Genomic DNA, 27263 nt, shown 5'->3' on the forward strand with positions numbered 1-27263 from the left:
CGAAGCGGGAGGGGACCGAGCCGGGGGAACTTTGGGGGGAACTTCGGGGGGAACTTCGGGGGGAACTTCTCCCTCCTCCTCCCCCCCCACACGCCCGCAACCCCCCGGGGTGGGGCCGCCGCCGCCGCCTCCTCCGCCGCCGCCGCCGCTCACCCCCAGATGACGTAGTTGGTCTTGACGTTCTTGGGCCAGGAGAACTCTCCGAAGATCACCTCGTCGCCCTTGACCACGATCTCCTTCTTCTGCGTGTTGTACTGCCGCAGCACGCTCAGCACGTCCGCCATCTTCGACCGCCCGCTCCGGCTCCCGGCTCCGGGATCCGCCCGCAGGACCCCCCCCACCCCGCCCTCACCACGAACGCCGCGCCCGGGGCTGCCCGGCGAGAACGCCTGATCCGCAGCCGCCGCGGATGCGTTGCCATGGCAGCGCCCCGCCCATATGGGGGCGTGGTTTTAAGGGGGCGTGGCCTGAGGGCAGGGCGAGGAGGACACTTCGTGTCCTCCCCTCGCCCCGCCCCTCAGGCCACGCCCCCCTCAGCCCTCAGGGGAAAGGCCACGCCCCCCCCCGCCCTCTGCTGGAAAAGCGGCTGAAATAAATCCCTTAACACCGATTTGCCCCGGAGTTTTAACGTGTTTTGTGTGGGGGTCGGTCTCTTCTCCCAGACAAGAGGGCATGGTCTTTAAGCTCTTGCCGGGGGGGGTTCAGGTTGGATTTTAGGAAGAAATTCTTCGCAGAGAGGGCGATCGGACGTTGGGGTGGGCTGCCCAGGGGAGGTGGTGGATTCGCCGTCCCTGGAGGTTTTTAAGGCGGGACTGGATGTGGCGCCGAGTGCCACGGCCTGGCAGCCACGGCGGGGTTGGATCAAGGGTTGGACTTGGTGATCTCAGAGGTCCTTTCCAACCCAGCTGATTCTACGATTCTATGAGAAAAGTCACCCCACGCAGGCACTGCCTTTAGTTTATCCGCCCCGCTTCCCCTCTCCTGGAGCTGGGATGCACCAGGATGCCCTCAGTGTCAGCCGGGTCACGGAGCTGGGATGGTTTGTTCAGTGGTATAACCTGGAGGGTTTTTTGGTGCTGAGGAGGCTTTAGAGGGTGCTGGCAGGGGGATTTGGGGGTGCCAATGGGGTTTTGCGGGCCGCTTGGATGTATTCAGGGGTGTTAATGCGGTTTGAGGGGTTGCTGGCAGGGTTTTGAGGATGCTAAAGCACACTAAAATGATGTTTGGAGCTGCTGAGGTCTGAGGGAAAGCTGGGATGGTTTGTGGTGCAGGAGGAGTTTTGTTAGTGCTACAGGGGTTTTGGAGGGTGCTGTGAGGGATTTGGGGGTGTTTATGGGGCTTCGAGGGGGTTCTGGCAGGGTCTTGAGGATGGTAAAGCACACTAAGATGGGGTTTGGGGGTGCTGAGTGTGGGGGGGATGCTGGGATGGCTTGTGGTGCACTAGGAGGTGTTTTGTTGGTGCTGAAGAGGTTTTCGAGGTTGCTGGAAGGGATCTGGGGATGGCTAATGGAGTTTTACCCCATTATCCCTGACTGTGTGCCCGGCAGCACAGTCAGTGCTGGCTGGGACAGCACAGACACACACAGGAACACCTTAGGAAGAGAGAGAATGGCAGGAACCTGTGTTAGGGAAGGTTTAGGTTGGATGCTGGGAAAACACTGTTTACCCAGAGGGAGGTTGGGAAATGGAACAGGCTCCCCAGGGCAGTGGTCACAGCACCAAGCCTGGCAGAGCTCAAGCAGAATTTGGACAACGCTCTTGGGCACGTGGTGGGATTCGTGGGGTGTCCTGAGCAGGGCCAGGAGGTGGAGGGGTTGATCTTCCAGCTTAGGATATTCTGTGACTCTGTGGTTCTCTCAGAAGCTGTGTGTGCATCTTGCTCTACAGGCTGGAGAGAAAATCTTCTGGATCCTGGATATAAAGCGGGGGAAAAAAGACAGAAACATGTCTGCTTTATCAATCACAAAAATGCCATCTAATTCTGGTATGAATAAGTCATCAAAAGACCACAGCAAAAAAAAAAAAAAAAGATAATTAAGAAAATATTTATTGCCTCTGCATCCGGAGGAGGACAAACAGTAACTCCATGGAGCACATCCTGTGGTACCTCGTGGAGTTTGGGATCTCAGAGCTCCTGTCACACCATTTGCTCAGCGGAGCAGCCGCACAGCTGAGGCTGGAATGAGCTCCCTCCGTGCTCCAGGTTAATTCCTTCTGCTCAGGTACACAAAAACTGGGAGCGTGGCACTTCCCAGCAGAACCCAACAGACTGCTGCCCCTCTGGGGAATACAAATTCCAGGGTCTGAGGCCTGGAAGAAAGCTCCCACATGGCTTATTCCAACCTTTGATGCTCAGGATTTTGTGAACACCTTCCCACACTGGCAGGAAGCATTATCCCTGCTCAAACCTGCAAAAGGCAAAGTTGGGTCATTTTTCTTCCTGTGAGTAACACGTGCCAAGAACTGACAACTAAAAGTCAAAGACTAAAAGTCAACAGCCCACAGAATTCCCTGTTCCAAGATGTCAGCGATATCCCCATCTGTGTCAGGAGCACTCAGCATGTGACGTACCATGAGTGCATTTATAACATTTCACGTGTAGTATTGAAATAGTAACACACAAATACACTGCACCAACTACTAACACGGTGAATTACACCAATCACTGCCAGTATTTATTTGTCAATTCATACAGAGCGATACTGATGTACTTAGAAGACAAAGACATAACGAATAAACAGAATATAATTCCTTGGACTGGATTTGGAATTATTACTGGAGCTATGGCTCATGAAAACTGGAATGGAACCTGAAATGCTTCCAGTGGGCCAAGTCCTGTGTCCATGCCTCATCCAAATACCTGCATCACCTAAGCCAGTGCTGTGTCTTAGGAAACACATCCTGTACATCTGCTACCCTCCAGGTAATACTTTCTTCAGTATTGCAGTGTTACAATGACACCAAAAAGCCACTCATTTCAGTGCTGCTGCTCAGGGAGCAGGGAAGGGCGTGACACAGAATCAGCTGCACACACGGCTGCAAAGAGATTTATTTTCAGATTTCAGGAAAATGTTGCAGTTCTGGTTTCCTTTTTTCGCTTAAGGCTGCCTTCATCTGGGGAGAACACTGAGAAGCAAATTTCAGCAAGACAGCGTGTGCACTGGCAGTGTTCACCAGGGACACGATGCCTGCACCCTGAGGAGCAGGAGCGCTGAGGGAGGCAGGGAACAAAGGATGGAGCAGCACGAGGTGAGGTGGCCGTGCCCTGCTGGAATCAGTGCAGGTATGGAACAAAGGATGGAGCAGTACAGAGGGTGTGTGGTCACGCTCTGTAAGGAACAATGCAGGTAACGGGAGCCAAAGGAACGACCTAAACCGTGACCAAACTTCACTCCAGTAACCCCACGTGTGCTCAGGGCTGAAGCCAAACTCCACCTCAACAGAAAACGGCGTCAACCGTAACTCACCTTTTCTCCTTCCCCGAGGAAAACAATATAAATACAGCTTAAGAGAGCAGGGAGGTCAGAGGAGACTCCCGCTCTGTGTCCCGGGACTGCCAGCAGGCTGTACCCACCTCCTCCCCCAGGGATGCCTGTTGGGTAAGGCTCGAACCTTCGGCTGTACCGAGCGCTTCCTCGGGAAACGTGGAAAGCAGCCCGTGCTTGAGATCGTGCTCTGAGTGCTGTACCAGCATCTCCCAATTTCATGTGCTTATGCCTGGCTGTGTTATATTTTTTGTTGCTTAGTGCCGAACTGGCCATCCCTCAGCACCCGAGCCCAGCTGCCTCCTTATGGTCCTTATGGTTCCTGAGAAGCAGCTGGAACTCAGCAGTGGGGGTTTTCTGCCAAATTTGATGCAACAGATAAGTTCGTTTTACTCTTAACGTGATAGCTTCATCAGAAGTTTCAAACGGGAGTTCACAAAACGGTTCCCGCAGCTTTGGGAATCACAGTGAGATTATTAACCAGATTATTTATTTATATCACTAAATCAGGATTTGATAAGGGACACCGGAGAAACTATTTTCACACGGCATTAGGCACGCGATTCCTGCGGAAAATCCGCTCCATCCCTGGCCCATCTCCTGACCCCCATCCCGGGAAATCCCCCCCACCCGGGCCCCTCCCGCTGGCTCTCACGCCGCTCCGGCAGCGCGCGGGGCAGCCCCGTGGGGCGGTGCGGGGGCCTAGCGGGCCGTGTCGGACCGCGGTGAGGACTGCGGGGAACGCCCCGCCCCTTCCGGTGTCGGCCATGGCCCTGCAGGTGGCGCTGCGCCGGGCGGCGGCGGCGTGGGGGGGGAGGTGAGAGGGGCACAGGGAGAGGGGTCGGGATCGGGATCGGGATCGGGATCGGGATCGGGATCGGGACTGGGACCGGGATCGGGATCGGGATCGGGATTGAGACCGGGATGGGAGTGGGAGAGGGATGTGGTTTGGGAGAAGGAGAGGGATGGGGATTGGGACAGGGACTAGGATCGGGTTCGGGATTGGAAGAGGCATCATGATAAGAATGAGGAACCGGGAGAAGGATGGGGATGGGGAGAGGGATCGCCGGGCCCGCGGTCGAGGCCGGGGTCTGGATGGGGACCAGTATCGGGACGGGGATCGGGATCGTGTGGCGCTGCCGTGGGAGGGGCGGGGGTTCCCGGCGGCCGGGCCGGCTCGGGCGGGAAGGATGCCGGTGCTCCCGCGGGCGGGCGGGACGCGCGTGGGGCCCGCCGGGAGCGGAGCGTTCGGTAACGGCCCGGCGGGGCTGCCCAAAGGCTCCGGCACCGGCCGCGGCTCTCCTGTCCCCACGGGCGCTGAGCACCGCAACGGTGCGGGTCGTGCAGCCGAAATGAACTTGCAACGGCAAAATGTGATGTTCGTCTGAAAGCTCGAATATCTGATCGTGATTTCTTGTTCTAGGATGGGGAGCCTACAGTCTACTTCTGTAGGATTGTCTAATGAGGCTGCTGCGAGTCAAATACAGGTAACGTTATTTATGCGACTTCTACTTATTTTCAACATTTATACAAGCTATGGGTACTTAAAACCTTTTTTTTTATTTATACTAAGAAATGCTGTAAATAGTTGTGCATATTGAACCTGTTCTCCTGTGTATTATGTTTATCAAGTCATGCTGGCAGCCCTGGAACCTGATCTTCCTAGGCTGCACCCATTTCATGTTTTTTCAGACCTCTGCTCATATTTTTGGAGTCAAGCAGAGGTCAAACGTGGCTTCATGGGTGCCAGCAGTAATCTTCTGTATTTGTGACCATAATAGCAGTGTTTTGACTTCTGTGTTAAGTTCTCACGACTGTTCAGTATTGTTGGAAATGTACTGGCATAAAGCTCACTGACTTCAACCTCACTGACTTCAGCTTTCTTCTGAACATCCAGAACATCGTTTCAGACAACTGTGTGGTGATTTTCTCTAAAACAACGTGCCCGTACTGCAAAATGGCAAAAAAGCTGTTTGAGGGTTTGAATGTGAACTACACGGCTGTGGAACTGGACACAAACACCAATGGGAGTCTGTTCCAGGACATTCTTGAGCAGATGACGGGCGGCAGAACAGTGAGTATCTTCTACACGTGACAAGTAAGAACTTGGAGTACACATGTCCCCCTTGGGGTATGTCCATGTCAAGTTCTTCATCTTTTTGAGACAAGTAACTTGGGATACAGGCTCCTAAATTAAAGTCAAGGTACTGCAGAAGGGTTCTGTACCCTCTCTTCCTCTAGAGCCCCCCTGGCTGTCCCTCAGTTATCTTTTCCATACTGTCACTAAAATAATTGAAGTATCATTTTTCGTCTCTATATTTAATCCATTGTGTTTAACAATTGCCTTGTATTTTATTTTCTATAGTCTCACTTGACTCAGTTATTACAAACTCCCACACAGTGACTTCATCCCAGTTCTGAGGGGCACTCAAAGTTTCCCATCTCTGTAAATATTATGGAAACATGAGTTGCACACTAATATTATACATACATCTAGAAGAACACAACTGTTGTGTGCATTAGAGTCCGTGTGGGCTTACTTAAGACTTTTATCTTTTTTCCAAGAAGTAACTAATGCAATTTTTGTTTTCTTGACAGGTCCCAAGAGTGTTTATCAATGGGACTTGTGTTGGAGGTGCAACAGATACTCAGAGGCTTCATGATGAAGGCAAACTGCTTCCTTTAGTTCAACAGTGTCAAATACAAGCGAATTCCTGAGCAGCCATCCAGCTTCGCTTCATCTTCCTTTGTATAAACACAATTTCAGATGAATGCAGAAGATCACAAAGATGCACAGCATGAGCTGCACTCAGCAACTTCAGACCACGGCTTTCTGAATCACAGATCGTCCTCTGACAGACTCTTTATGGACTCAGCAAATTAATTGGTGTCCTTGTTTAAGCTTTGTCGTAATCAAAATGGTCATTAAAAATCATTATGTAACTCAGGGCTCGAAGTGTGAGACAGTGATGTCGTTTCGTGGCTCTTACGTCCTGCTTCAGAGAGGTCTAAACTGTACCAGAATAACGTGTATTTTTTGGCTGCACATTAGTTGGCTTTCCAGCTTTGTTTCAATAAATGCTCAGTATAATTTAATGGTGCCTTTAAATTCAGTTCTTCTCAGTCAGTTTGTAATGAAGAAAGCACGAAGCCCAAGGAGGCTGCAGTGATTGTGGGGTGTGTGTGTGTCTGCCTCTCACATTTCAGTACCTGATCGCTGAGCTCCCAAACTGTATATCCACTTGAACAAAAAAGGGAATAAAGAGGGGAAGAAATGGCTTTCATCCCTACTCTGCACTGCAAAGTATCAGTCTGTACAGTGCCATTCAGGAATTCTCCTGGGAGCCAGACAGCTCACCGCCACCGAACTGCGGCTCCAAACTACGGTACGATAATCCAGCAACGCTATAAAAAAAGCAGACTAAGTCAAAGGGGTCTAATATGCATAGAGTTTATTTAGTACTTAAATTCTACAGTCAGAATGCAGTTTACTAGCCATTTTAACTTTCAGTTAAATGTCTAAAAGAAATTGCTAAAATTCAATAGTTTCAGTACAATGTACATCCAAAGCCAGAACAGGCAATGCCAAGACTCTTGGTTATTTCAAGTCCATATGCAAGTAAAAAATTCTATCCCATTCTTCAGTAAAAGGGACCATTACACAACTAAAGGTGCACACATTAGAATGAAAACATTAGTCAATTAATTTTTACTCAGTTTTTGTGAGTTAGACTCCTGTTATTTCCATTGCTTTCAACACTGCATGTACCTAAACTACTTTTTTCCCCCTTCAAGGGAAAAAAAGCATCACATTTATCTTCAACTCCAGATAGCCAGGACTGCAAGAGTGTAATTTAAATTTGACAGCTTTATTTTTGTGATGCAGGTTTGAAACCGCATCATTTATAGAAATTCTATTCAGAATAGAGTTGTCTGCACTGTGCATCTTTAATGTGTAATAAGCTGATTAAACACACTGGCCTTGTTATATTTTTATTGCCTTTACTGTATCCTGCACCGTCATCAAGATAAACACACAAATGTGCATGTCCTCCTGAATTTATACTTAATAAAGCAGTTTATTTTGCACATACAGTCGTAAAAGAATACCAGGTACTCTTTTCCTCTGGGCAGAATTCTTCGGCCAGTTGAGCATTTTCAGAAGTTCTGCAATAATTTTGCCCCTGAAAGCTGATAAACCCATCATGTAAAAATAACAACAATAGTACGCAAAGGAATTTTTCAAAGCTCTTTTCATTTTTGTTCCCTGTTTAGGGAACTTGTTTTTTAAACAGTAGTCCAAAATAACCCTTTGAGTTCCAAGTTTCAGGAATCCCAGGGCATTGTCACTTAAGGCAATAATCTAATCCAGCTGTATGCCTGCAGATCCAAGTGAGTGCCCGTTTATTAAAGGAGATATGTCTTAAGGCACCCAAAGGGTTAATTATGTTTCTTTTTAACCATATTAAGGCTCCCCATCCAAATAGTTTTCCCTTAATTGTGTATAATTTCACAGAAAGTAGCAGCAAGACAGTGCCTTCGTTATTGGATGGCACAAAGCCATGTTATGTTTAAGTCATTTAAACATGATATGGCAGTTAAAGTGTGGTTCTACTCTAGGAAATAAAAAAAATAACAACAAACCAACAAACAAATTAAGAGACTCAAGAACAGTCATTAAAAATTTCCATAATTTTGTGCCCAGCATCGTCTCCAGGACAAAGCTGTTTATCTCAAAATATGCTTGCCCTGGGATCTGAATATTAAAATGTATCCACTAAAAGCTTTGGATACCTGCTCATCCAGCCTAAATCCCACGCTTCTAAGAAGCGTGAGCAGCTGGAAACAAACACTGAGTTTTTTAACTAAGCACACAGATCTGGGAATGTGCCCATCTGTTGCTTTTTTATACAGAATTCTTTTTAAAGAGTAGAACTGCACTTTTATAGGAGAATGAAAAGACATTTAATTTGTAACTAGTTGTGCTTAACTCTTCAGAAGCTGGTTAACATTAGGAAAACAACTATTTATATTATTTGTTAATGAAGCATTTGTAAAAGTTCTCCACATACCTCATATATATGCAAATATATATATATTTTTAAACTTAAAGTCAGAATGCAGAAACACCTAAAGAAACCACGCTTTAAGTATCAAAATTATAAATCCAAATATGTAAGCACACATATTTAAAGACACCACACCTTCTGCTGAAATTAGCTAATCTTACACGTTATCTCTTTAAGAGCAGCACATACACAATATACTGTCCTAGTTAGTGTATCAACTTTTCTCCCCCCAGAACTCTCACTCAGCAATCTGTCCACAATACTGTGTCACGGGGAGATGAAATCTCTACCATTCCAGCAAGAAAGTCATTAAAACAGCTTGCTTACAGCACATCTGCACTGCAAACCACTGCAGACAGCAAAATAAACCTATAAACTGATGAAGTGTCAGAGAAAATAAGGATTGAAAGCACAAGCAAATGATACTTTGCTTGGATTTACTTCTACAGGCTGTTCTTTGAAGACTTTCTCTAGTCAATACTGCAAAGAAGCTGCCTCTTTATCCAGAATATTAATTTAAGTGTTTACCTAATTCTGCATATGACAGCAGCGTGATAATATGCAATGGAATAAAAAGTTTCCAACCACTGAGCTAATTCTAGAGAAAAAAACCTTTAAATTTGAAAAGCCAATTGTAAGAGGTTACTTTATAAAAATAAAGTCGTTCACAGGTAGGTGCTGGATTTTTGTAAATAAACAAAGTATACTTTTGTCACTGATTTTTACACAAAGATTTACCAAAAATCTGATAGATACAGCAAATTAAGTGTTTTGTAAAAGATGTATATAATTAAAGAAAAAAGTGTATCCATTCTTAAAAAAATTAAAATAAATACTATGACATCAGTTCCGGTGTAAGTAGCTAAGTGCTCAATGATGGCAAAAAGGCAGAACAGAGGCAAAAATAAAAAAAGGAATGGATGAGAGCTTGTGAAAAAAAGATTCAAGTATAGGCCTGAGGTGACAAAGGATGGGAAAGGAGGAGAAAACCCAACATTAACAGAAAAAAGGAAGGGTAAAGCGAAAAGGTAATAGAAGAAAAAACCAAAATGGAACCAAAACTAAAGCTTCTGTTACAGTAGCTGTGAGTCAGGGACGTGGTTCAGCAGCACAGCATCTTCTGTAATGCACAAAAATATTTTCATAGTGTTTTTACAGACAGAGCCATCATTAAAATACACCTCCAAAACTGCTGGTGTTTAAGACAAGGATATGTATTTTGTTGAATAGCCTTTTAAAGCCATAACCATTTACGGGCACCAGTTAAACAACAATGATGCAAAAGAACAACACAACCCCCCTTATGATTTATGTTTAACAAAGAGGTTTAACAGTGGTTTTTAAGCAGCAAGGTATTTTAGGGCCAGTTATTAGTAGCCTTCACACAGTGGGCATTTAGACTGGCCCTTGTGACTGCAGAGCTACACCTACTTTTAGACTTCTCTTTTTTTTTTTTTAAATACAGAGGAACGTAGGTAAAGACCCCTTATTTTGCCTGTAATCTAATTCTACAGGCTTCCCAAACTGTCCTACTCCTTGCTCCAGGTCTAAAATTCCTGACATGAAATTCTAATTCTTGGCCCTCTCCACATTCTTCATTGTGTCCCTTCCATGAAGAACCCTGGCCTTTGATGTTTGTTCCTTACAGCTCTTCATTACAGAAGGTTTTACCTCTGTTGTACTTCCAAACATTAGAACCTTTTTTCCTTTCTTAAAGTGCCTGAACATTACAGCCTCAGACATAATTGTCCAATACTTCAGAATTTTTAAGGGGGTCACAGTGAAATGGCAGCCAAAGTGAACCTGTCAGTTCTGTCAGACATCAGGAAACCTGCGCTTGTCAACTCTACAGTTGCACTCTGCATTTAGATTTATTTTAATCAATATTTTGAATAAAATTAACTAGCTTTAAGCTTCTCCCTGTTCAATTTTTACTGGTAAACTGCATTGCACAATTTCTGCTTTGTTAGCCCAAGTGTTCCTCCAATGCAAACACCACTATTAATTTCAAAGAGTCCGTGTCTCCTCTTTGGTGAAAAGGTAGGTCATTTATTGTACACTGAACAAATGCTTCAGATTAGCAACTCTGTCTTAAGTTCATTTTTTCCTATTATTTTTGAAGCACTACAGTAATTACTGCCTCTTTACATGTCTAGATATCGGTTTGGAAATCACCAGTTCAGTAACTAAACTCAGGACACGTTTATGTTACGGCAAATGAGTCATGCTGTCCCCTAAAATTCAGTGTGTGGGCAGATAAGGGTCCAGTCTGGGGAAAAGGAATACGCAGCATCATTATTCTATGCCCCTTCCTGGAAGATAATAACAAACCCAAAAAGAAAATCACAGGAACAAAGGTCACACTATAAAGTTTCAGTTATCAGCATTTACTTCTTTTTCCCCTCTCTGTGTAGATCTTAAGGGAGGAGGAGATGACAATGTGGTCTCACCAGTGCTAGTTTTCCACTGTGTAACCAAACCACTTAGAATATTCTATTTCTAGCAAGGTTTTTTTGTACAGAGATACTATAAATGTTTAGGAGTGTATTATGTATCCTAGCATGGATGACTATCTTTTATTATGGGTCAGAGCTATCCAGTGCAATAGATACAGGGAGCTACAATTTCTATCAGTTCTACTGAAAAGTTCATCTTTACTTACACACTCTAGTTCATGAAATTGTATTTTAAACTGGACTGCTTTCAAAGATGTAACACCACTATAACCGTTCATTCAACCTGTTAGTAACTATTCTAACCTCTTATTAGCAGTAAATGTACTTGAAACACCTGTTTTTCATTTTTATATTTAGTCCAAAATATTTCCTATGACTTCACAAATACTACTCCAAGTAAGAAAAAGTACTTGCAAAAGATACTCATCATCAGTTATTTTCAACATCTCTAGCTTAGAGGAAACACCTAATCAGATGTCTGACTACTGTGTAATTTAACACATTACTACCAAAACCACCCCCAAAACATCAGTGCATTTACCTGAAATAATTATTAACATGTATTGAGCAAATGAGTTTACTCCCCATATTGATACGGTGTTTTGTTTAGCTGCTCAGAATTGATATGCAATTTTTCACGTGAAATGGCAGATTTTCTTTTTCAAGAAACTCAAAGTGCTACGTCTCAGCTCTTGCAGGAACACGTTTTCTTCCTTGATGTCACCTGAGGAGCTGGTGGCAGTCCTGTATTCTCCAAGCTTTCTATCAGAGCCATACGTAAGAGCAGTGATAATTCACAAGCAACTATACATTCATGTTCACTGGAAGGTGACACTCCTACCATCGGTTCTTTAAGCCCTGGTTTTAATGTCAGAGAAGGTTTCCCTCACTGGTTTGGTTTGTTCATTAAGGGACAGTGTCAGTAAGTAGCAGGAATACCCTCAGTAACATGTACCATCCCGTTTTAGCACCAAAAGAGACGCCCGCGCTACACAACGCGAGCTCTGGATTTGTAGTTAATATGTATGAGGCAAAAAAAGAAGAGTGTTACAAGTATCAAAAGTATAATATGAATTTACATTTAAAAGCTTAGGTTTTAGGCAGAAAATACGGTCTTACGTGTTCTTTACCGCAACGGGTAAATGTGTTATTTTTATAAATCATAATTATTTTCAAATTAACATCAAATTCACTGTTTACAACAGCCAGCATTAGCATAAAAGAGGCTGACACACATATGTTTTAGAGGAAGTTGTAAAAGCATCACTAAAAAACCTTTCTAATCTTTTAAGACTGATCTACTAAAGAGATCTTTTAACTTCCCCCCATACACACACATATAAAACACACAGAAAATTAAATACATATACACATTAATTGCTATCAGTCCCTGTTCCAAAGTGGTAAGATACTCACTAGCTTTCTCCTTGTTTACTCACAGTCCTACTCTAAGACTAAAGAATTAAAAAATAAAAAAAAAGAATCCAGTTTCAATCACTTCCTAAACAAGATCTTGTGAACATGAAGGATGCAACTGTACAGTTCATAAAAGTTTTTAAGAATTGGTCACTATAAACTGGAGGTAGTTTTGAAATATGTTAGCTTGAATTAATTCATGAAACCAGAAGTAGCACTAATCTACAAAAATATTTTTAAAAATGAAATACTCTCCTGTTAGGAAGATTGTTTCCGTATCACTGAATACATTCTTTTGGAAAAAAAAAAAAAAAAGTAGCTTATGGTTTCTGGTTGTTCCCACTCAGCTTTGGAGAGCAGGCCAAGACACATGCACTTGTTGATCTTTCTTGCTGAAAGTGTGCTGATGCTTCCTGAAGTTGTAACATGGACTGAATGTGGCATCACAGTCATTTCCAAGGTCTTTTTCTACTAAAAACAGTTTTTAGAACTTCCTTTAAAGCCTATTAATTCTAAAATAGTGCTTCTGAAACCGTATTGTGCAGAAACTGCCCCTCAATTTATCTGAAGAGATATTTACTCCTGAAAACCCAGATGATGATCTACATAGAAAAAGACTGGCATGAGCTCTTCCACTTTCAGTTTTATCAGTATAAAATTTCCCTGGATAACTTTTATCCTGTATCACAGTCACATGGTCTCAATATGTACCAGAAAATACTTTTAGGTTTAGTAGGTTTTAACTGTAACCATGGAAACCATTGAACCTTAGTAATGCTTAAAATACAAAGATTTTAAAAAGCACGAAGAAAAGTCCCTCTCAGTGAAGTTGCTGTTAAACTGACATCATTAAAAATACTAAACCCATTTTTTTCCAGCCCCATTCTAAATGTAATTCATCAATTTATTCTCGCAAACAAGCATTCCACAGCAACAGGGGAGGGGGAAATTAAAAATCTCTCCATATTTATAACCTATTATAAGTGAAATTAAATTATGTATACCCTGTAGCCACTTTCAGCAAACTTCCCACCGTTATTTTAAATCTTGTGCAACAGGAAAAAAGAGAAAAGAGATTTCTCATCTGCTTTTCTTGTTTTCCCTTCACAAAAAGGTAACAAAGAATCACAGGATCATTACGGTTGGAAATGACCTCCGAGTTCATGGAGTCCAACCTTTAACCTAACACTGCCACATCTACCACTACCCTAAGCACCACATCCACGAGTTTTTTGAACACTTCAGAGATGATGATTCCACCACTCCCCTGGGCAGCCTGTTCCAAATGCTTGACCGGACACAGGATTTGAGGTGCGGCCTCACCAGTGCCAAGGACAGGGGGACAATCATTGTCCTGGTCCTGCTGGCCACACTATTGCTGATACAGGCCAGATCCTTTCCCACCGGGCAGCTTTCCAGCCACTCTTCCCCAAGCCTGGAGCGCTGCATGGGCTGGTTGTGACCCAAGTGCAGGACCCAGCACTTGGCCTTGTTGACCTTCATCCAACAGTCCCGGGTCCAAGGATCCTGCAGCACCTTCCTACCCTCCAGGACATCCACCCTCCTGCTGCCCAACCTCAGGTCACATGTAAATGATCCTCTCATCCAGATCATCAGTAAGATGTTAAACAGGACTGATCCCATACTGATCCCTGGGGGACATCACTGGTGATGGAGGAAACTCCCCTCACCACCACTCTGGGCCCGGCCATCAGCCAGTTCTTTATCCACTAACAGGGCACCCATCCAAGCCAGGGGCTGTCAGCTTCTCCAGGAGAAACAGGGGGAAACAGTGTCAAATGCTTTCCTACAGTCCAGGCAGACGTATCTTCAGCCTTTCCCTCATCCACTGTTCAGGTCACCATGTCATAGAAGAAGATCAGGTTGGTGAGGCAGGGCCTGCCTTTCCTAAACCCCTGCTGGCTGGGCCTGCTCCTTTGGTTGTCCTGCAAGTGCTGTGTGATTAAGATGATGTCCACGACTAATGAAAAATGATGGAGAGTGGCTTGGCAAGCTCGTCTGCCAGCTCCCTCAGTACCCTTGGATGGATTGAATGCAGCCCCATAGACTTGTGCCTGTTTAAGTGGAGCAGCAGGACACTGTTCCCTCCTGGATTATGAGGACTTCACTCTGCTCCTGGTCTGGAGCTGGAGGAGCCTGCAGGAGGGTGAGGACACAGCACCAATGCCCCCATCCAGCCCATCCTGAAGTCCAGATTTTTGACCCAAGAGCTGCAGGCTCACCTGCTGGACCAGGAGGACAACAAGAACTGCACTCAAGCAGTGGAGGAGCTGAAGAGGGTGGTTGGAGGTGCCCACCAGGCAGCACTGACCTCCATGCCTGCCCCTTGGCCTCCTGGAGCTCATCAGCTTCCTTTGCACACTCCTCAACTACTCCAGCTTCAAGCAGTACTCAGGGCACTGAAGGTGATCCATCTGCTGGCACTGGGTGACCAGGTCCAGCCCCTTCCTGGTACCACTGGTCTCAGCTGCTGCTGAAGTCCTGGGGGACAAGAAGCTGGACGTCCAGCAGGAGTACAACCCCCTGTTCCTGTGGCTGTGAGAGTACCTGCAGCACAACAACTCCAAAGTCCATGAGGAGGGGGTCGACATCGTGGCCTTCTTCACTTACCCTAGCGGGGAGCTGGACTTGGCCAAGCTGGCGGTTTGGGCCGACTCCAGCACTGGTGGACAGCAAGAGCAGGGTCTGGCATGATGACATGGAAATGTCTGATGTGCTGGCATCTTCCACAGGCCCAGGCAAAACCATCCCTCTCTTCAAGTCAGTGGATGCTGTGGAACTGGAGGACAACAGGGATGGGGTGATCCATGTGGAGCAGGCCAGGCTGGCCAGGCAGACCTTGCTGAAGCTTAGTGGGTTTGTACAGCACACCGTGCCCTTGCCGTCATCTGGTCATGACAGGGGGTCCTGTTTACCCTCTGGAACAGATACAGACTGGCTCTTGATGGGCCACAGGACTCCGAGCACACACAGTTACTGTGGGTATCTCTCAAGGGATGATGCAGCTCCATGGTGCCTAGACTGATCCAGGAGTAAGTCCAAGAAAAGTCTCGAGCGTGTGGACAGGAAAAAAACCCAACTGCCTTGGGAAAATGAGCATGCTGGAGACAAGGAAGGTGGTTCAGGAGTCGAGATGCCTTTCTCAAAGGGTGTGGAGAAGGGCTGCCAGCTGTGCTGCAGGGTTCTGAAGGGTGATCTGATTCAACTGACAGGCACAGCCAGGAGTGTCCGAGTGGTGCAGGGTGTTCCTGTGTGGCGCCAAGTCCAGATGTGACAGTGGTGACATCTGGTGCCACCTCCAGGGGCAGGGGGATCACTGGCTACTGACAGCTCTTTTGACACTAGAGATGCAAGCGCTGAGTTTTTCTTAGTTTGTTAGATTTGCACGAGACCACAGTTATGTTCAACCTCACAAACACCTCAGTGAGAAGCTCTAGTCAGAGATGCTTGAACTGCCACCACCTCACGTAACATTCTGATACGTGTATATATAATATGCCATATTCTAACAAAGTATATTTGGCTGGGAGTTCCCAGGGTGAAGTCTGTTGCCAACAGTGGACCCACTGGGAAGAGCAAATGCCTAGAAAAATTAAATCAAATCCAAAGTGAAGTTTCGAATGACCTCCAAAGCTCCCGTATCAAAGCCACATATATCCAACATGCCTCTGTCATCTGGGTCTGCCACTGTAAAACCATTTGAGGTCATTCCACAAATAATCAGTTTTGCAGGAATACCCATTTTCTAGAGGAAGGACAGAAAACAAATAGTCAGAAAATGCATACAGAGTAAAACATGGCAGTACATACATATACAGTAAATTAAACATGCCAGAGGACCAAATCTTGCTTGCATAAACCACTGTCTGAACAGACATACTGATAAAAATGAGATATGCCACAATCAGAGCTGAACACTGCCTGTTAACATTGTGTTTAACCTGCAGTGGACATATTTAAATAAATGGAAATAATTACAACCAGGTATATTAGCAAAAAATTCCTGCAATACTACAATTCATAGATTGTTTTAAATGCAAACATTGCATTTGCTATTATGCAGTTCATTCTTAGAGACAACTCAATAATAATTACCAAGGGTAATTATCAGGCTCAAACAGTGTGTTTTTGTCGAAGGCAAGGATTTCCAAATGTTGGTTGAATAAATACAACAGCTGTGGTCTGGACAATTCTGCTAAATAAGCTGAATTTGCAGGTAAGTAACTCTAAGGCAAAGCAAAGCAAGTGGCATGAAGGTCAGAGTGCAGGAACTCTTTCTTTATAGAACAAGTTTAGGAATGGGAGCTAATCTCAACTAAGAGAACTAAAACACGGTCCATATACACATGCTTACCAGAAATACTTTTTGTAGTTTAAAAAGTAGTTTCTTTAAAACATAAAAGATTGTTTACTGAGGTTCTAATAGCAATGTGCTTGGAGAGGCTATTTTTCTTTCTTCTATTTTAAAATTATTAAGCTTAGAGTAGTCCCTTTAAAACATAATGGGCTTTCTTCAGAAAATAGTGTCACCTCATCCTATTGACACTTCCCTACAGGCTTATCTTCATTACTTTATTTAAAATTTTTGGTATCTACTGCAGACACCAAAGGTAAATTTAATTCTGTGAGCCAAATTTCATTCTGGAAGAACTATAAAAAATTTATTCAATCCATTTTATATAAAAAATGCAAAAATTCATATACTCCTTGAATACCAAACAAAGCTTCATGGATACTGCAATACAGCAAGCAGGGTAGGCTAATTACAAATCCTTTTAGCAATTCTGTGGTTTTAAAAATGCACAATTAGTGCAATATGTCCACCAATTCTACCTAACTGCAGAACTGATCAGTTTTTAACAACACATCATTATTTACTGAAAAAAAGCCACAACTACTTCAGTCCCTAAACCATTTTTAAAGCTGGTATTTATTTAGTGCTGCATTCACTAATCCTAAACAGTCAGAAGCATATTTACCTCTCTGTATTCTCTAAGGGCTGTGGCAGGAGGAGTATTTCCAGCAAAGGTCTCATTATCAGTAAATACAATGAAGACATCAACAGCTCTCTCAGTTTTTTGAGCCCATATCATGGAAGGGAACAATCAGTGGTACCCACTGGAATCTTAAGAGAAAAAAATAAATATACATGGAACACATTAATACAGAAATTAGTAAGCCATGGAAGAATTACCGTTTATGTAAACTTCATGTTTTATCACACAGAGTTTTTTTTGTTAAACTTATGTCATTTCATCTTAGGGTTTTCTTTTAGTTGAGTTGCTTTTTTTTAAAACATTCTTTTAATCTCATTGTGACCTAGCACTACCATTCTAAATTGCAATGTTTAATATCTGAAATTGTTTAATAACTGAAATATTGACATTTTTTGGACTTTCTCTAAATAAAAGGGGCCAAAAAAGCCTATGTTTTACTACAGAGATACAGACTAAACAAATCAATAAAACTGATTACAAAGAAAGTACAGTGTAACTGCTGAGACTTTTTTTTTTTACATACTTCATACATTTTCACTAAAACTTGAGGTAATGTCATATCAGCCATCACTGGACACGGGACCATTTCATGTGAGAAAGCAACAATGTGGGAATCCTTCTCAGTACGTGCTACAACCTGAGAAAGAGGAAGACAAAAACAATTCAGTTATCTTACTCTGAATTTTTAATGTCTGGATGGAGCCATTCCCTACCAAACACACAACATGACAGGCTTTTGTATTTAAGACACTGGGTTCCTTACGTGCACCAAGAGTTCACTCTACACTTTAAATATTCTGTAATATTTTACTGCAAATAAGCACTGCCAAAATCAGAGCTAAAGAACTGCTCTAATTACTACAACTAAAGATACTTCCATATTTCTTCTCTCCCCTCTGACATAAAACATGGAGTGTTTTTAAACGCCAACAGAAGTTAAACTCCTCTACAACACAAGAATACGATGCAACACAGCAGCTCTGCAACACCAAACTGAGGGGAAAGTGATTGTGCATAAAGGCCACCTGGATAACTCAAATGTACACAGGATTTATCCTACAATTTCTTAATCCAATCTGTATTATTCTATAAATGCTTCTGAAAAAAAATTAAAATGTATTTTCAGCTAAGTGAAAGAGCTGCCCTGACCACTTTGTTTTATACTTGAAACCAACCTTTCTGTGAATATGGTTACCAGTAACTTTAAGGAACTGATCTACCAGTAAGGCACAAGGTCACGCCTCCTATACCCAAAAAATATTATATATATAAGTTTCCTCCTGATTTCTAACCAGCTTTAGAGCATCTTTGTATCAAAAGACCAGTTATAAATAAAAGCAGTGCAATGCCTCACCATACACATCGTTGCTGCAACGGTGCTCGCATTGAGCACACTGCCCAAAACTTTTTGTGTCATTGATGCACTGACATCAACTGCAAGTAGGAAGCGTTTTCCTGTTGGTTCAAGTGTCTAAAAGGAAAAAAAAGAGAAAAAAAGAAAATAGGTACCCATTATTAATATTGTTGCCAAAGTTTCAGCATTGTTATCCACCCCACAAAGTTTCCTTGCTAAGCTTTCAGAAAACACAGAACTCTCAAAAAGCTTAACAAATTGAAGAACTGTATTACCTTGAAAGCTTTGTAAAATGAGGCATCTAAAGCTTCTAAAATGTCTTCATCAGGACGCCACCAAAGCTTCCCTCTGCTTCCATGTCCAGCTTTATATGTTTCTAATGCAACCAAAATATGCAATGGATGTATTTTACCCTACAGGCAAAAGAAATCAAGAACAAGTTTCTTGAAAATCTGACCCCCTTTAAAAAAAGCAAACAGCAAAGTAGTAGCAAACTAAACAGGAAAATAAGGTTCTCCTACAAAAATATCTGGCTCAGTATACTATTACTTTAAATTTGTTAAATTTGAAGAGTTCATGAAGCCTTCACACAGCTGTTGTATGAACTGCTACTGGTGATGGACCTCACTGCCTTTCCAGAATCCTCCAATTAACACCAAATATTATACTATCACCAGAATTTTGGTAGAACTTTACATCTTTACGATTGTCATCACAGGTTTACAGTAAGAAAAAGCCCCTGTCCTGCTGAGGGGAAAGGAGCTGAGCTAGGAAAAGAACAAGCTTAAAATGAGTTTTATATCCAATACAGTAACACTGGACAAAGAAACTATTTTCAGAACACAGCATTCATTCCCCTCTTGCTATAAAACATTCCCAGCATTTTTTTCTTTTTTTTTGCTTTCCATACATACATTTGTTTCATGCTAAGCCACATCTTTGCTTTACTGAGTTATCAACATTTTGGTATTTTTTTCCTCAAGGGGAGTTTCAGTCATTAATCAGGGCCAGCAGTGATTAATCTGAATCGCTGTCTACTGCCTTTCTTCCACCAAGGTACTGCACCATCATCTTTGCTCTCCCTTCTCCAGTGCCTATGTGTGATTAAAGAAGAAGCCAGAGAAAGGGAAGAGCAGTGGGATGGGAAAAAAAAAAGGACCTATGTTGTTGTGCTCAAATCACCTTTGGTCTTGAATAATTTAAGGGTCCTTATTTTAATCTTCCCAACTCACAAAACTGCTTGTCCTTTTTATTTTCCATTAAATTCCTGGAAATTTTCTTCTCCCTTTGGGGAACCCTCTTTTCCCTCTTATTTTCTTACCCCTTTGATGGATAGGAAAGCAATCTGAGAGGATAAAGTCTCCTTTTCCCCTCAAGAGCTATGTTAGTTTCTTCTTTCACTTTCTAGGATCCTATACAAGTGACTTCATTCCCCTTTTAAGCTTGTATTGCTGATTCTAAATTACAAGACCCAGAAGGAATGCATGAACCCCAGAGCTAAAACTTGCCAGAGCCCTCATTTAAGAACAAACTACACAGTTCCTCCGAAGAACATCACTTTTATCTTGTAGAGGATGGCTGAAGAAACACAGTAAAGAAAGAGATTAAAACCCACAAGGGCTGCCATCGATTATGAAAAAGTTCTTACCTTTTTTAGCAATTTCTCATTTCTCAGTTTTTCACATACTATTGCCACTTCTGAACCTCGTGGTTCAAGCACTGCATTTGCTGTCAGCTTTCCTAAATTTCTCAACAATACAGAAATGGGCATCTCCTTCAGCAATGCCTTCCAAACCTATGGTCAAAGAAAGAGAAGGGTAAAAACAGAAAGACGAGATTCCCAAACTACAAGAACTGAAATCTGTACACTGAATAAGTGTATTTTAAAATAAATGTACAAGTTATACATTGAACTTTATTTAAACTAGCTCTTTGGGCAAACAACTTGAAAAACAGCATAAGGGCTATCTTTACAGAAATCTAGACTTAAGACTCTAAAAAGCATTACCCTAAAGAGAATCCAAAGCTAATGAAGTTCTCCTACCTCCTTAGATTTCAGGTGGTTTGTCAGGAGATGCTCTTTAACTAGACCATATTCCTCTATCAAATGAATAACTTCCAATTCATCTTTTGTGCGTTTTACTTTCTCCACGGCCTCCAGATACTTTAGGAGTTTTTCAGTCTCAGCAGAAACTGCTTTCTCTTTATAAGCTTCTTGGACATCTTTCCACCCCTTGGTAATATATTTAGTGACTACAGCAATTCCTGTTGAAAGAAAAAATTTTTTCCAGCAGGATTACCATCTGTATACTGGTGTTTATCATTCTCATGCAAATCACTCAGCAGGTTTCAATCTCAGATCTGCCAAACACCTATTAAAAAGGTCAGGCACACACAATTTAGAGCAGTACTTTTAATTACTGTATTATTCTCCTTAGATCTAAGGAGCCTCATATCTTTGCCAGGTTGCCCAGAGAAGCTGTAGATGCCCCACCCCTGGAATTGTTCAAGGCCAGGCTGGATGGAGCCCTGAGCAACCTGGTCACTTGGAAGGTGTCCCTGCCCCTGGCAGGGGGTTGAAACAAGATGATCTTTAAGGTCCCTTCCAACCCAAATCATTCTGTGATTCTATGACTTGAAACCAACAGATCTTAACAAATAACAAAAAAGTGTTATTTCATCATTTGTAAGCAAATAAAAACAAATTTAGGAAATTGTGCTACTTTATCTTCTCTTGACATATGGAAGGAAAAAAGAACTAACAAACTGTTTATCCTGAAGATAAACAGGTCAATTTCTGATACGAACACTCACATTTTTAATATGCAATTTACAAGATATCCTCACTAAGAATTCATCTGCAATGGTACTTGGGTTTCCAAAATAGTTCCACAATAAATATACAAGGTTTAAAACACAGTATTTTCAGGTAAATAAAAATTTATTACCTTCACTGGCAGGTTTTAGGTGGGACAACCTCAGAAGATCTTTATGAGACCAACCACTTCTTTGCTTATATTTTGTAACTGCTAAAGCAAGAGCCATGCCATTCTTTCCATTGTACCAATCTGCAACAGCTTTCCTCAGTGCACGGCCCCACATGCCACATTTCATGCCCTCCTTCAGATCTTTTTTAAACTGGATGAAAGTAAAGAGATGGGTTGGTACGCAACACACCTCAGGGACAGCTTTAAACGCCGCTTGTTTCGTTTTCACATCAGAGCACTGCGAGCAAACCGCGAGGGCAAAAAGCAGGGGCTCCTGCTTTGCCGCTCTGCCCTCTTGGCTAAATGCTTTAATTTCTTCAACAACTTCACAACCCCTGCCCTCTTCAATCAGCCTCAGTAAGGCTGCTGCATTCTCAAAGCCCAGCTTCTGCTCCCTGACGTGGTAGGCACCGCACTCTGAGCCGAAGCACAAGAAGTGCCGCAGTCGGTTGGTGTCGGTGACGTTCCACGCGTCACCGCCTTCGGAGCCGGGCACCTGCTTCTCACTCGGGAGCTGCGCTCGGCTCTCCTCGTCCTCCATGGTTTAGACTTCCAAGAGGTCTGCTGAAAGAATAATAAAGTTTATAAAGAAGACCCGATGGCTACTCTTTCATCACTTTTTAGCAAAGCAAACATATCTCGCCTACACATTTCCTTCATAAAATTAACCAGAGCACACTTTCAGTGTGCAATAATACACATCTTTGGTGGGGAGAAGAAACAAACAAAAAAATTCTCTGAGTTATAATGGTGACAAACTTATTTCCTTGAGACAAACTTAGAAGTTACACAAAAATATGTCTGGTGTTAAAGCCTTTTGCCACTAATAGATTACATCACTTTTTTACCTAGATTTTTGGATTGCAGACTAAACAGCTCAAAACTCACATCTTGCCCTACTCTATTTTGCTGAAGAATTGCTAATGCTGACCAACTGGAGAAAAATGAGGGTAAAATAAAGAACTAAATTAATTAAAAACTGTTTAGTCAGAAGATTTCATGAGAGTTCATATATGGTGGGTTTCAGTTAAGCTTAGACAACAGCTTTTTAACAATTGAGTACCTCAAGAACAAATTATCTTTGTTACAGCTCAAATAGTCTGCTGTTCCAAGTGAGATCCAAGAAAACTCAAGACATAACAAATTCTGTACCACTTTACAGCACAAAAATTCTCAGTCCTTCAGGTCTTTATACACTCCTGAGCTGCAAGAGAGTTCAACTGTAGTATTTGCAGGCAACATCACTGCTCCTACTTGGAGAACATCCAGCATGGCAAAATTCATGCCATGACATTTAAAATGAAGTAAATGCAGGTGAAATCAAATCAGCAGGGCAAGGGTAAGAAAATTCATCATCATCACTACCTCCAAAACATTAATAGCATAACAATAAATTTAGTTCTCTCGGTTCTCACCAAACAATAAAAAGACATTAAACAGCACCAAGAGCTCCTATTAAAAAAAAGGCAGCACCAATAATCCACTCCATCAAACCGTACACATCTTAAAATACACACAGACCAAAGTCTGAGAACAGACAAATGACATTTCCAAGAAATCCACTGAACAATTTTAAAGTATTGCAAATATCTGCTTTTGACATGCTCCTTCCGATATCAAAGATGAATAAAAGCATTCAGCCTCATTTACCAGGATAAGCTAGAATAAATAAATGTGACTAAAAGAGAAAGAGGGGTTTTCCCCCCCAGTTTAGGTAAGCACTTTGTTTACAAACAACTTCCCTCCTCTCTGACACAGAATTTCCCTTTCTCTGTAAGTGACTAGAAATGCACCTTTCCTGTTCTTCCTGTACAACACCTGCACTGATCTGCACCCAGAACCAAACAATAACCAGCAGCACTCCCATTACATTCTACAGACTGCTAAAATCATACAAACAGAAGCCATATGCTGACAACTGGTTTAAAAAAGCAGGTTTCAGTTAGAAATTAACTATCTTTCATTGCATCACTCTGAGCATCACTATTTTTCTTAGCGATTAAATGATATATTCTAACCATGTCTCCTTGCCAAACCTATTTAAATACAAATCATGGTTGAGCTGAGTTTTTCACTGACATCTGAGGCATGCAAATACACCGAAAATAACAAGGCTGGTCTTCTCAAGGCATGAATACCATATCAGTACCTTTTAATGTCTAGATCCATTTATTTCAATACAGTACATGGATACTGAAAAACACCATTATCTTTAAGAAAAATAAGAATGAGTAGCATAAAGGATCATGGTGAGTAATGAGATCTCCGTATATATGAAATATTGAGAATAATTTCTTGCTGTATGTTTCATACCCTTGCTAAAATAAATACTGCTACATTAAAATGAGACAAATGAGAAAACTCTTTTCAGTCACCTATGGATTATTGAGACTTAAAATGAACTGGAAGAACCATGTCTTCAGTTAAACCAAATGGCTCACTTTGCAGATTACATGAAGAAATGCCAGCACTACTTGGAATATTTTGGAGTTTTTCCCTTTATTTATCCATTTGTGCCCAGGTTCCATCTGGTATGACCACTTTATTTTAATTTTCACTTGGATAGTCTCATACACTCAGTTTTCTAGTCACTAATACAAATTAGCTGCTGTCGCCATCACCACCCTGAGGATGGGAACAAACCTAAAAATTATACCCTTTCTCAATTTAAAAATAATATTTATCTGATTTGAAATCTAGATTTCTTATAAAATACTGTGACACAAGATTGGTATTTCCATCAAATTTCCATCCATATCATCCCAAAAGGCAAACAGTTCACTTCTCTGCTGTTATATGTAAATATGCAGTATGATTTTAATTGCATTGTTTTAAAGAAGTTTAGAGCAAACCATCAGACAAAAATATTCTCCTGCTGCACTGCTCTATTAGACTGTGTAAGTAATCTAACTTATGCACGTTAATAAGGCATAGTTTTTATATTTACTTTTGTATGGACTAGGCTATTCATGGACTCAGCACTGAAAACAGTTTGTGTGCCTACATCCACAGACTTCTGACACAAACCCATAATAGAAAAGACAGCTGCAAACGTACACTCCTTCCTTTTCTGAAGCCACCTTTAGTTTTTCTGACACTTCACTCTTTAATTTGCCTTCTTAGGAACATCCTACGAGCTCCAGAACCAGATGCTGTTAGAACTTCCACCTTTTGCAGAGCTTCATTTTCACTCAGCTCTCAAAGTCATCTTCTCAGATAGAACACAGAATGTCACCAGAGTGAATTCCCTGCAGCACTTATCCCATTAAAAATGCCCACAGCAAGTCTTCTGAAACCTTTAATAAAGTTGTTAACGCTGATATGAAATCTAGGACACGAAACAAACTTGTCTCAAATGGCTTCTTGCTGCCTCAGGACTTTAAGAAGAGATTCAACCCAAAAAAATATTTTGGATCCTAATACAAACTGTAAATTCTTTAAAATAAATACCTATTTTAAAAACTACCTTTGAAATCTGCAATTTATACCACCACTAAACAGTCACACTAAAAGTATCAAACTGACCCTTAGCCAGGAACTACTTGAAAAGCTCTTACTCACAGCTGAGCTATTCAAGTCATGTTGGCCATTTCTAACCCTGTTTTATATTTTAACCTCCCAAGTTCCCAAAGCTATTCCCTCCCTCAGACCAGTCCCTCTCCTCTGCCCAGACCTCAGTCTTATTTTCTCCTTTAACACCTGCACAACAGACAAGTTTCACCCTCACAGATGGATTAACTGAAATACTCACTTAACTTTTGTTCTACCATAACCCAACTCTTCATCTGCTGAGCTGCAGCAGGAAACCTGAATTTCAAACACGCATGGAGGATTTATCAATGACATTTTGGCTCCATAAGCATTTTCAATTTTTTAGCTACTGGGATACAAGCGACAATGTGAAAAGCCTTAGAAGTCACAGACTAGGTCGTTTCACAACAAAAAGTGCTGAACTAAACTCCATGGTTGCTCACTGTAATTAAAGAAAGAGAAAAAATTCCATCTTCCAACCATCATATGAATTTGTAAATTAAATATGGCTTTGACTGCCCTGAAACAGTCTACACTGAAGTCTTGATTGGTTAGTCAGTATCTTTATGGTGCTGTACCATAGCATGATTGAGTTCGGTAAATTGACCTTTATTAATTTCTATGACTTTTACAATTTGCCACAAGATTTCCTAAGAAATAAAATGTCTTTAAGTACACGTTTCAGGTACATATGAAAAAAACCCATAAAGCACAAACGTTAAAAGAACTATAGATTCTAGCTTAAGTTCTTAAGTTTAACTGCCAGGTTAACAATGATGAACCAAACTTTGCTGAAAGACGACGGAATTAAGCTTTGAAAAAATCAGATGTAAAAAATGCACTGACATCTTAAAGGCAACACTTCAAATGGTCTTCCTATACTTCAAAAATACTTCCAAACCAAATATACTTCATTCCACAAGAAGCTGCACTCTCCCACTCTGCCCTCAATATTAAACTGAAGATCATACTGTCTTCTGATTTCATTGAGCAGAGAGACTAAAACCATCAGAACAAATTATGTTGGCAACAAAACAGGCCTGTGCTACAGCACATAGTCCCCATACTTCTGAAAATAAGCACTTCTACGTCAACTGGAACTCCAGGAGAACACTTCCCAAATCACGAACGGAGCGATGTGCGATGGCAGCACCGCAGATACCAGCGTACAAGAATCGCACACCCGCTCACACACTGCTACTGCACGATTTGCAAGAGTCTGCCTGCTTAAAAAAAAACCAGACTGCTCTGACTCGGGGGGGGCAAAGGCAGCTTAGCTTACGCAGAAGAGAATTACGAGGCAGGAGCACCTAAAGCCGATAGCGGAGCGCAGCTGTCAGTCTCTGCAAAGGCGATAAACACGCGTGACGGGCGAGCTGCGGAACCGCGGGACACGCCCGGCGATGCCCCGCGGCTCTCCCCTCGCCCCGGTGCCGCCGGGGGTGCCCCCCTGGCCTCCCCGCACTCCGGCACCGTCCCTGGGGCCCCCCGGGGCTGGCACGGGGAGCCCGCGCCCCGCTCCCCCCGCACCCCGGGACGCGCCACTTGCCTGCGCGGCCGCGGCCCGGGCGGAGCCGCAGCGCCGGGGCCCGCGGGGCGACGGGCGGGGGACGCTCCGGGCACACCGAGCGGCGGCGGGGCCGCTCCGGGCGCGGAGGGCGGGCAGGGCTGTCCCGCTGCGGCCGCCGGAGCTCCGCGACTCCCGCACCGGCCCCGCCCGCCGCGCCCCGAGAGCATCGCCGGGACCCGGATGGGGCCGCGCCCCCCGCGCGGTGCCCGGATGGAGCCGCGCTCGGGGCCGGCCCCGCTCCCCGCCGGGGCGCCCGCGGCTCCCGCACCCCCCGCCCTCCCCGCAGCCGCCCCGCAGCGGCCCCGCGGGGCGCGGCGCGGTCCTCCCGCGGCCGGGGCGGTGCCGGAGCCGCCGCCGGCGGCTGCCCCGGATCCAGT

General features: G+C 43.2%; 3 protein-coding genes across 5 annotated transcripts in view; 1 reads left to right on the forward strand and 2 right to left on the reverse strand.

Moving 5' to 3' along the window:
- The window catches only part of CDC73 (cell division cycle 73), a 104463-nt gene extending 104148 nt beyond the window's left edge, over window positions 1-315 (reverse strand). The window contains exon 1 of the mRNA XM_050306615.1: window positions 154-315. Within this exon, the coding sequence (XP_050162572.1) occupies window positions 154-284 (131 nt within the window). The 5' untranslated portion in view covers window positions 285-315. The remainder of the gene's footprint in view (window positions 1-153) is intronic.
- Window positions 316-4237: 3922 nt separating this feature from the next.
- On the forward strand, window positions 4238-6581 carry GLRX2 (glutaredoxin 2). 3 transcript variants are annotated; one of them, XM_050306758.1, is made up of 4 exons: window positions 4238-4302; window positions 4909-4972; window positions 5383-5559; window positions 6084-6581. In XM_050306758.1, the coding sequence occupies exons 1-4, from the start codon at window positions 4253-4255 to the stop codon at window positions 6201-6203; spliced, it is 411 nt and encodes a 136-aa protein (XP_050162715.1). In that variant the 5' UTR covers window positions 4238-4252; the 3' UTR covers window positions 6204-6581. The 3 variants fall into 3 exon arrangements, with proteins under 3 accessions (XP_050162715.1, XP_050162713.1, XP_050162714.1); XM_050306756.1 differs by having other exon boundaries at window positions 4252-4264; XM_050306757.1 differs by lacking the exon at window positions 4238-4302 and having other exon boundaries at window positions 4902-4972; window positions 5364-5559.
- A 339-nt stretch (window positions 6582-6920) lies between these two features.
- Window positions 6921-26810, reverse strand: RO60 (Ro60, Y RNA binding protein). Its single transcript, XM_050306755.1, is given in 9 exon segments — window positions 6921-16192; window positions 17427-17539; window positions 17542-17572; window positions 17968-18081; window positions 18799-18915; window positions 19074-19211; window positions 20447-20593; window positions 20843-21063; window positions 21747-26810. Coding segments are annotated over 9 exon segments (1614 nt in total). The 5' UTR covers window positions 22327-26810; the 3' UTR covers window positions 6921-16039.
- Between the last annotated feature and the right edge of the window lie 453 nt (window positions 26811-27263).

Source organism: Myiozetetes cayanensis, unplaced genomic scaffold (genome assembly GCF_022539395.1).
Source record: "Myiozetetes cayanensis isolate MyiCay16 unplaced genomic scaffold, myiCay2020 scf12, whole genome shotgun sequence".
NCBI lineage: Eukaryota > Metazoa > Chordata > Aves > Passeriformes > Tyrannidae > Myiozetetes > Myiozetetes cayanensis.

Excerpts from the sequence above, each read along its gene's own strand:
- GLRX2 (XM_050306758.1), top strand. The coding sequence starts at position 4,253 with ATGGCCCTGCAGGTGGCGCTGCGCCGGGCGGCGGCGGCGTGGGGGGGG. Across the intron at positions 4,303-4,908 it reads GCGGCGGCGTGGGGGGGGAG|GATGGGGAGCCTACAGTCTA; the intron begins GTGAGAGGGGCA and ends TTCTTGTTCTAG. Across the intron at positions 4,973-5,382 it reads CTGCTGCGAGTCAAATACAG|AACATCGTTTCAGACAACTG; the intron begins GTAACGTTATTT and ends CTGAACATCCAG.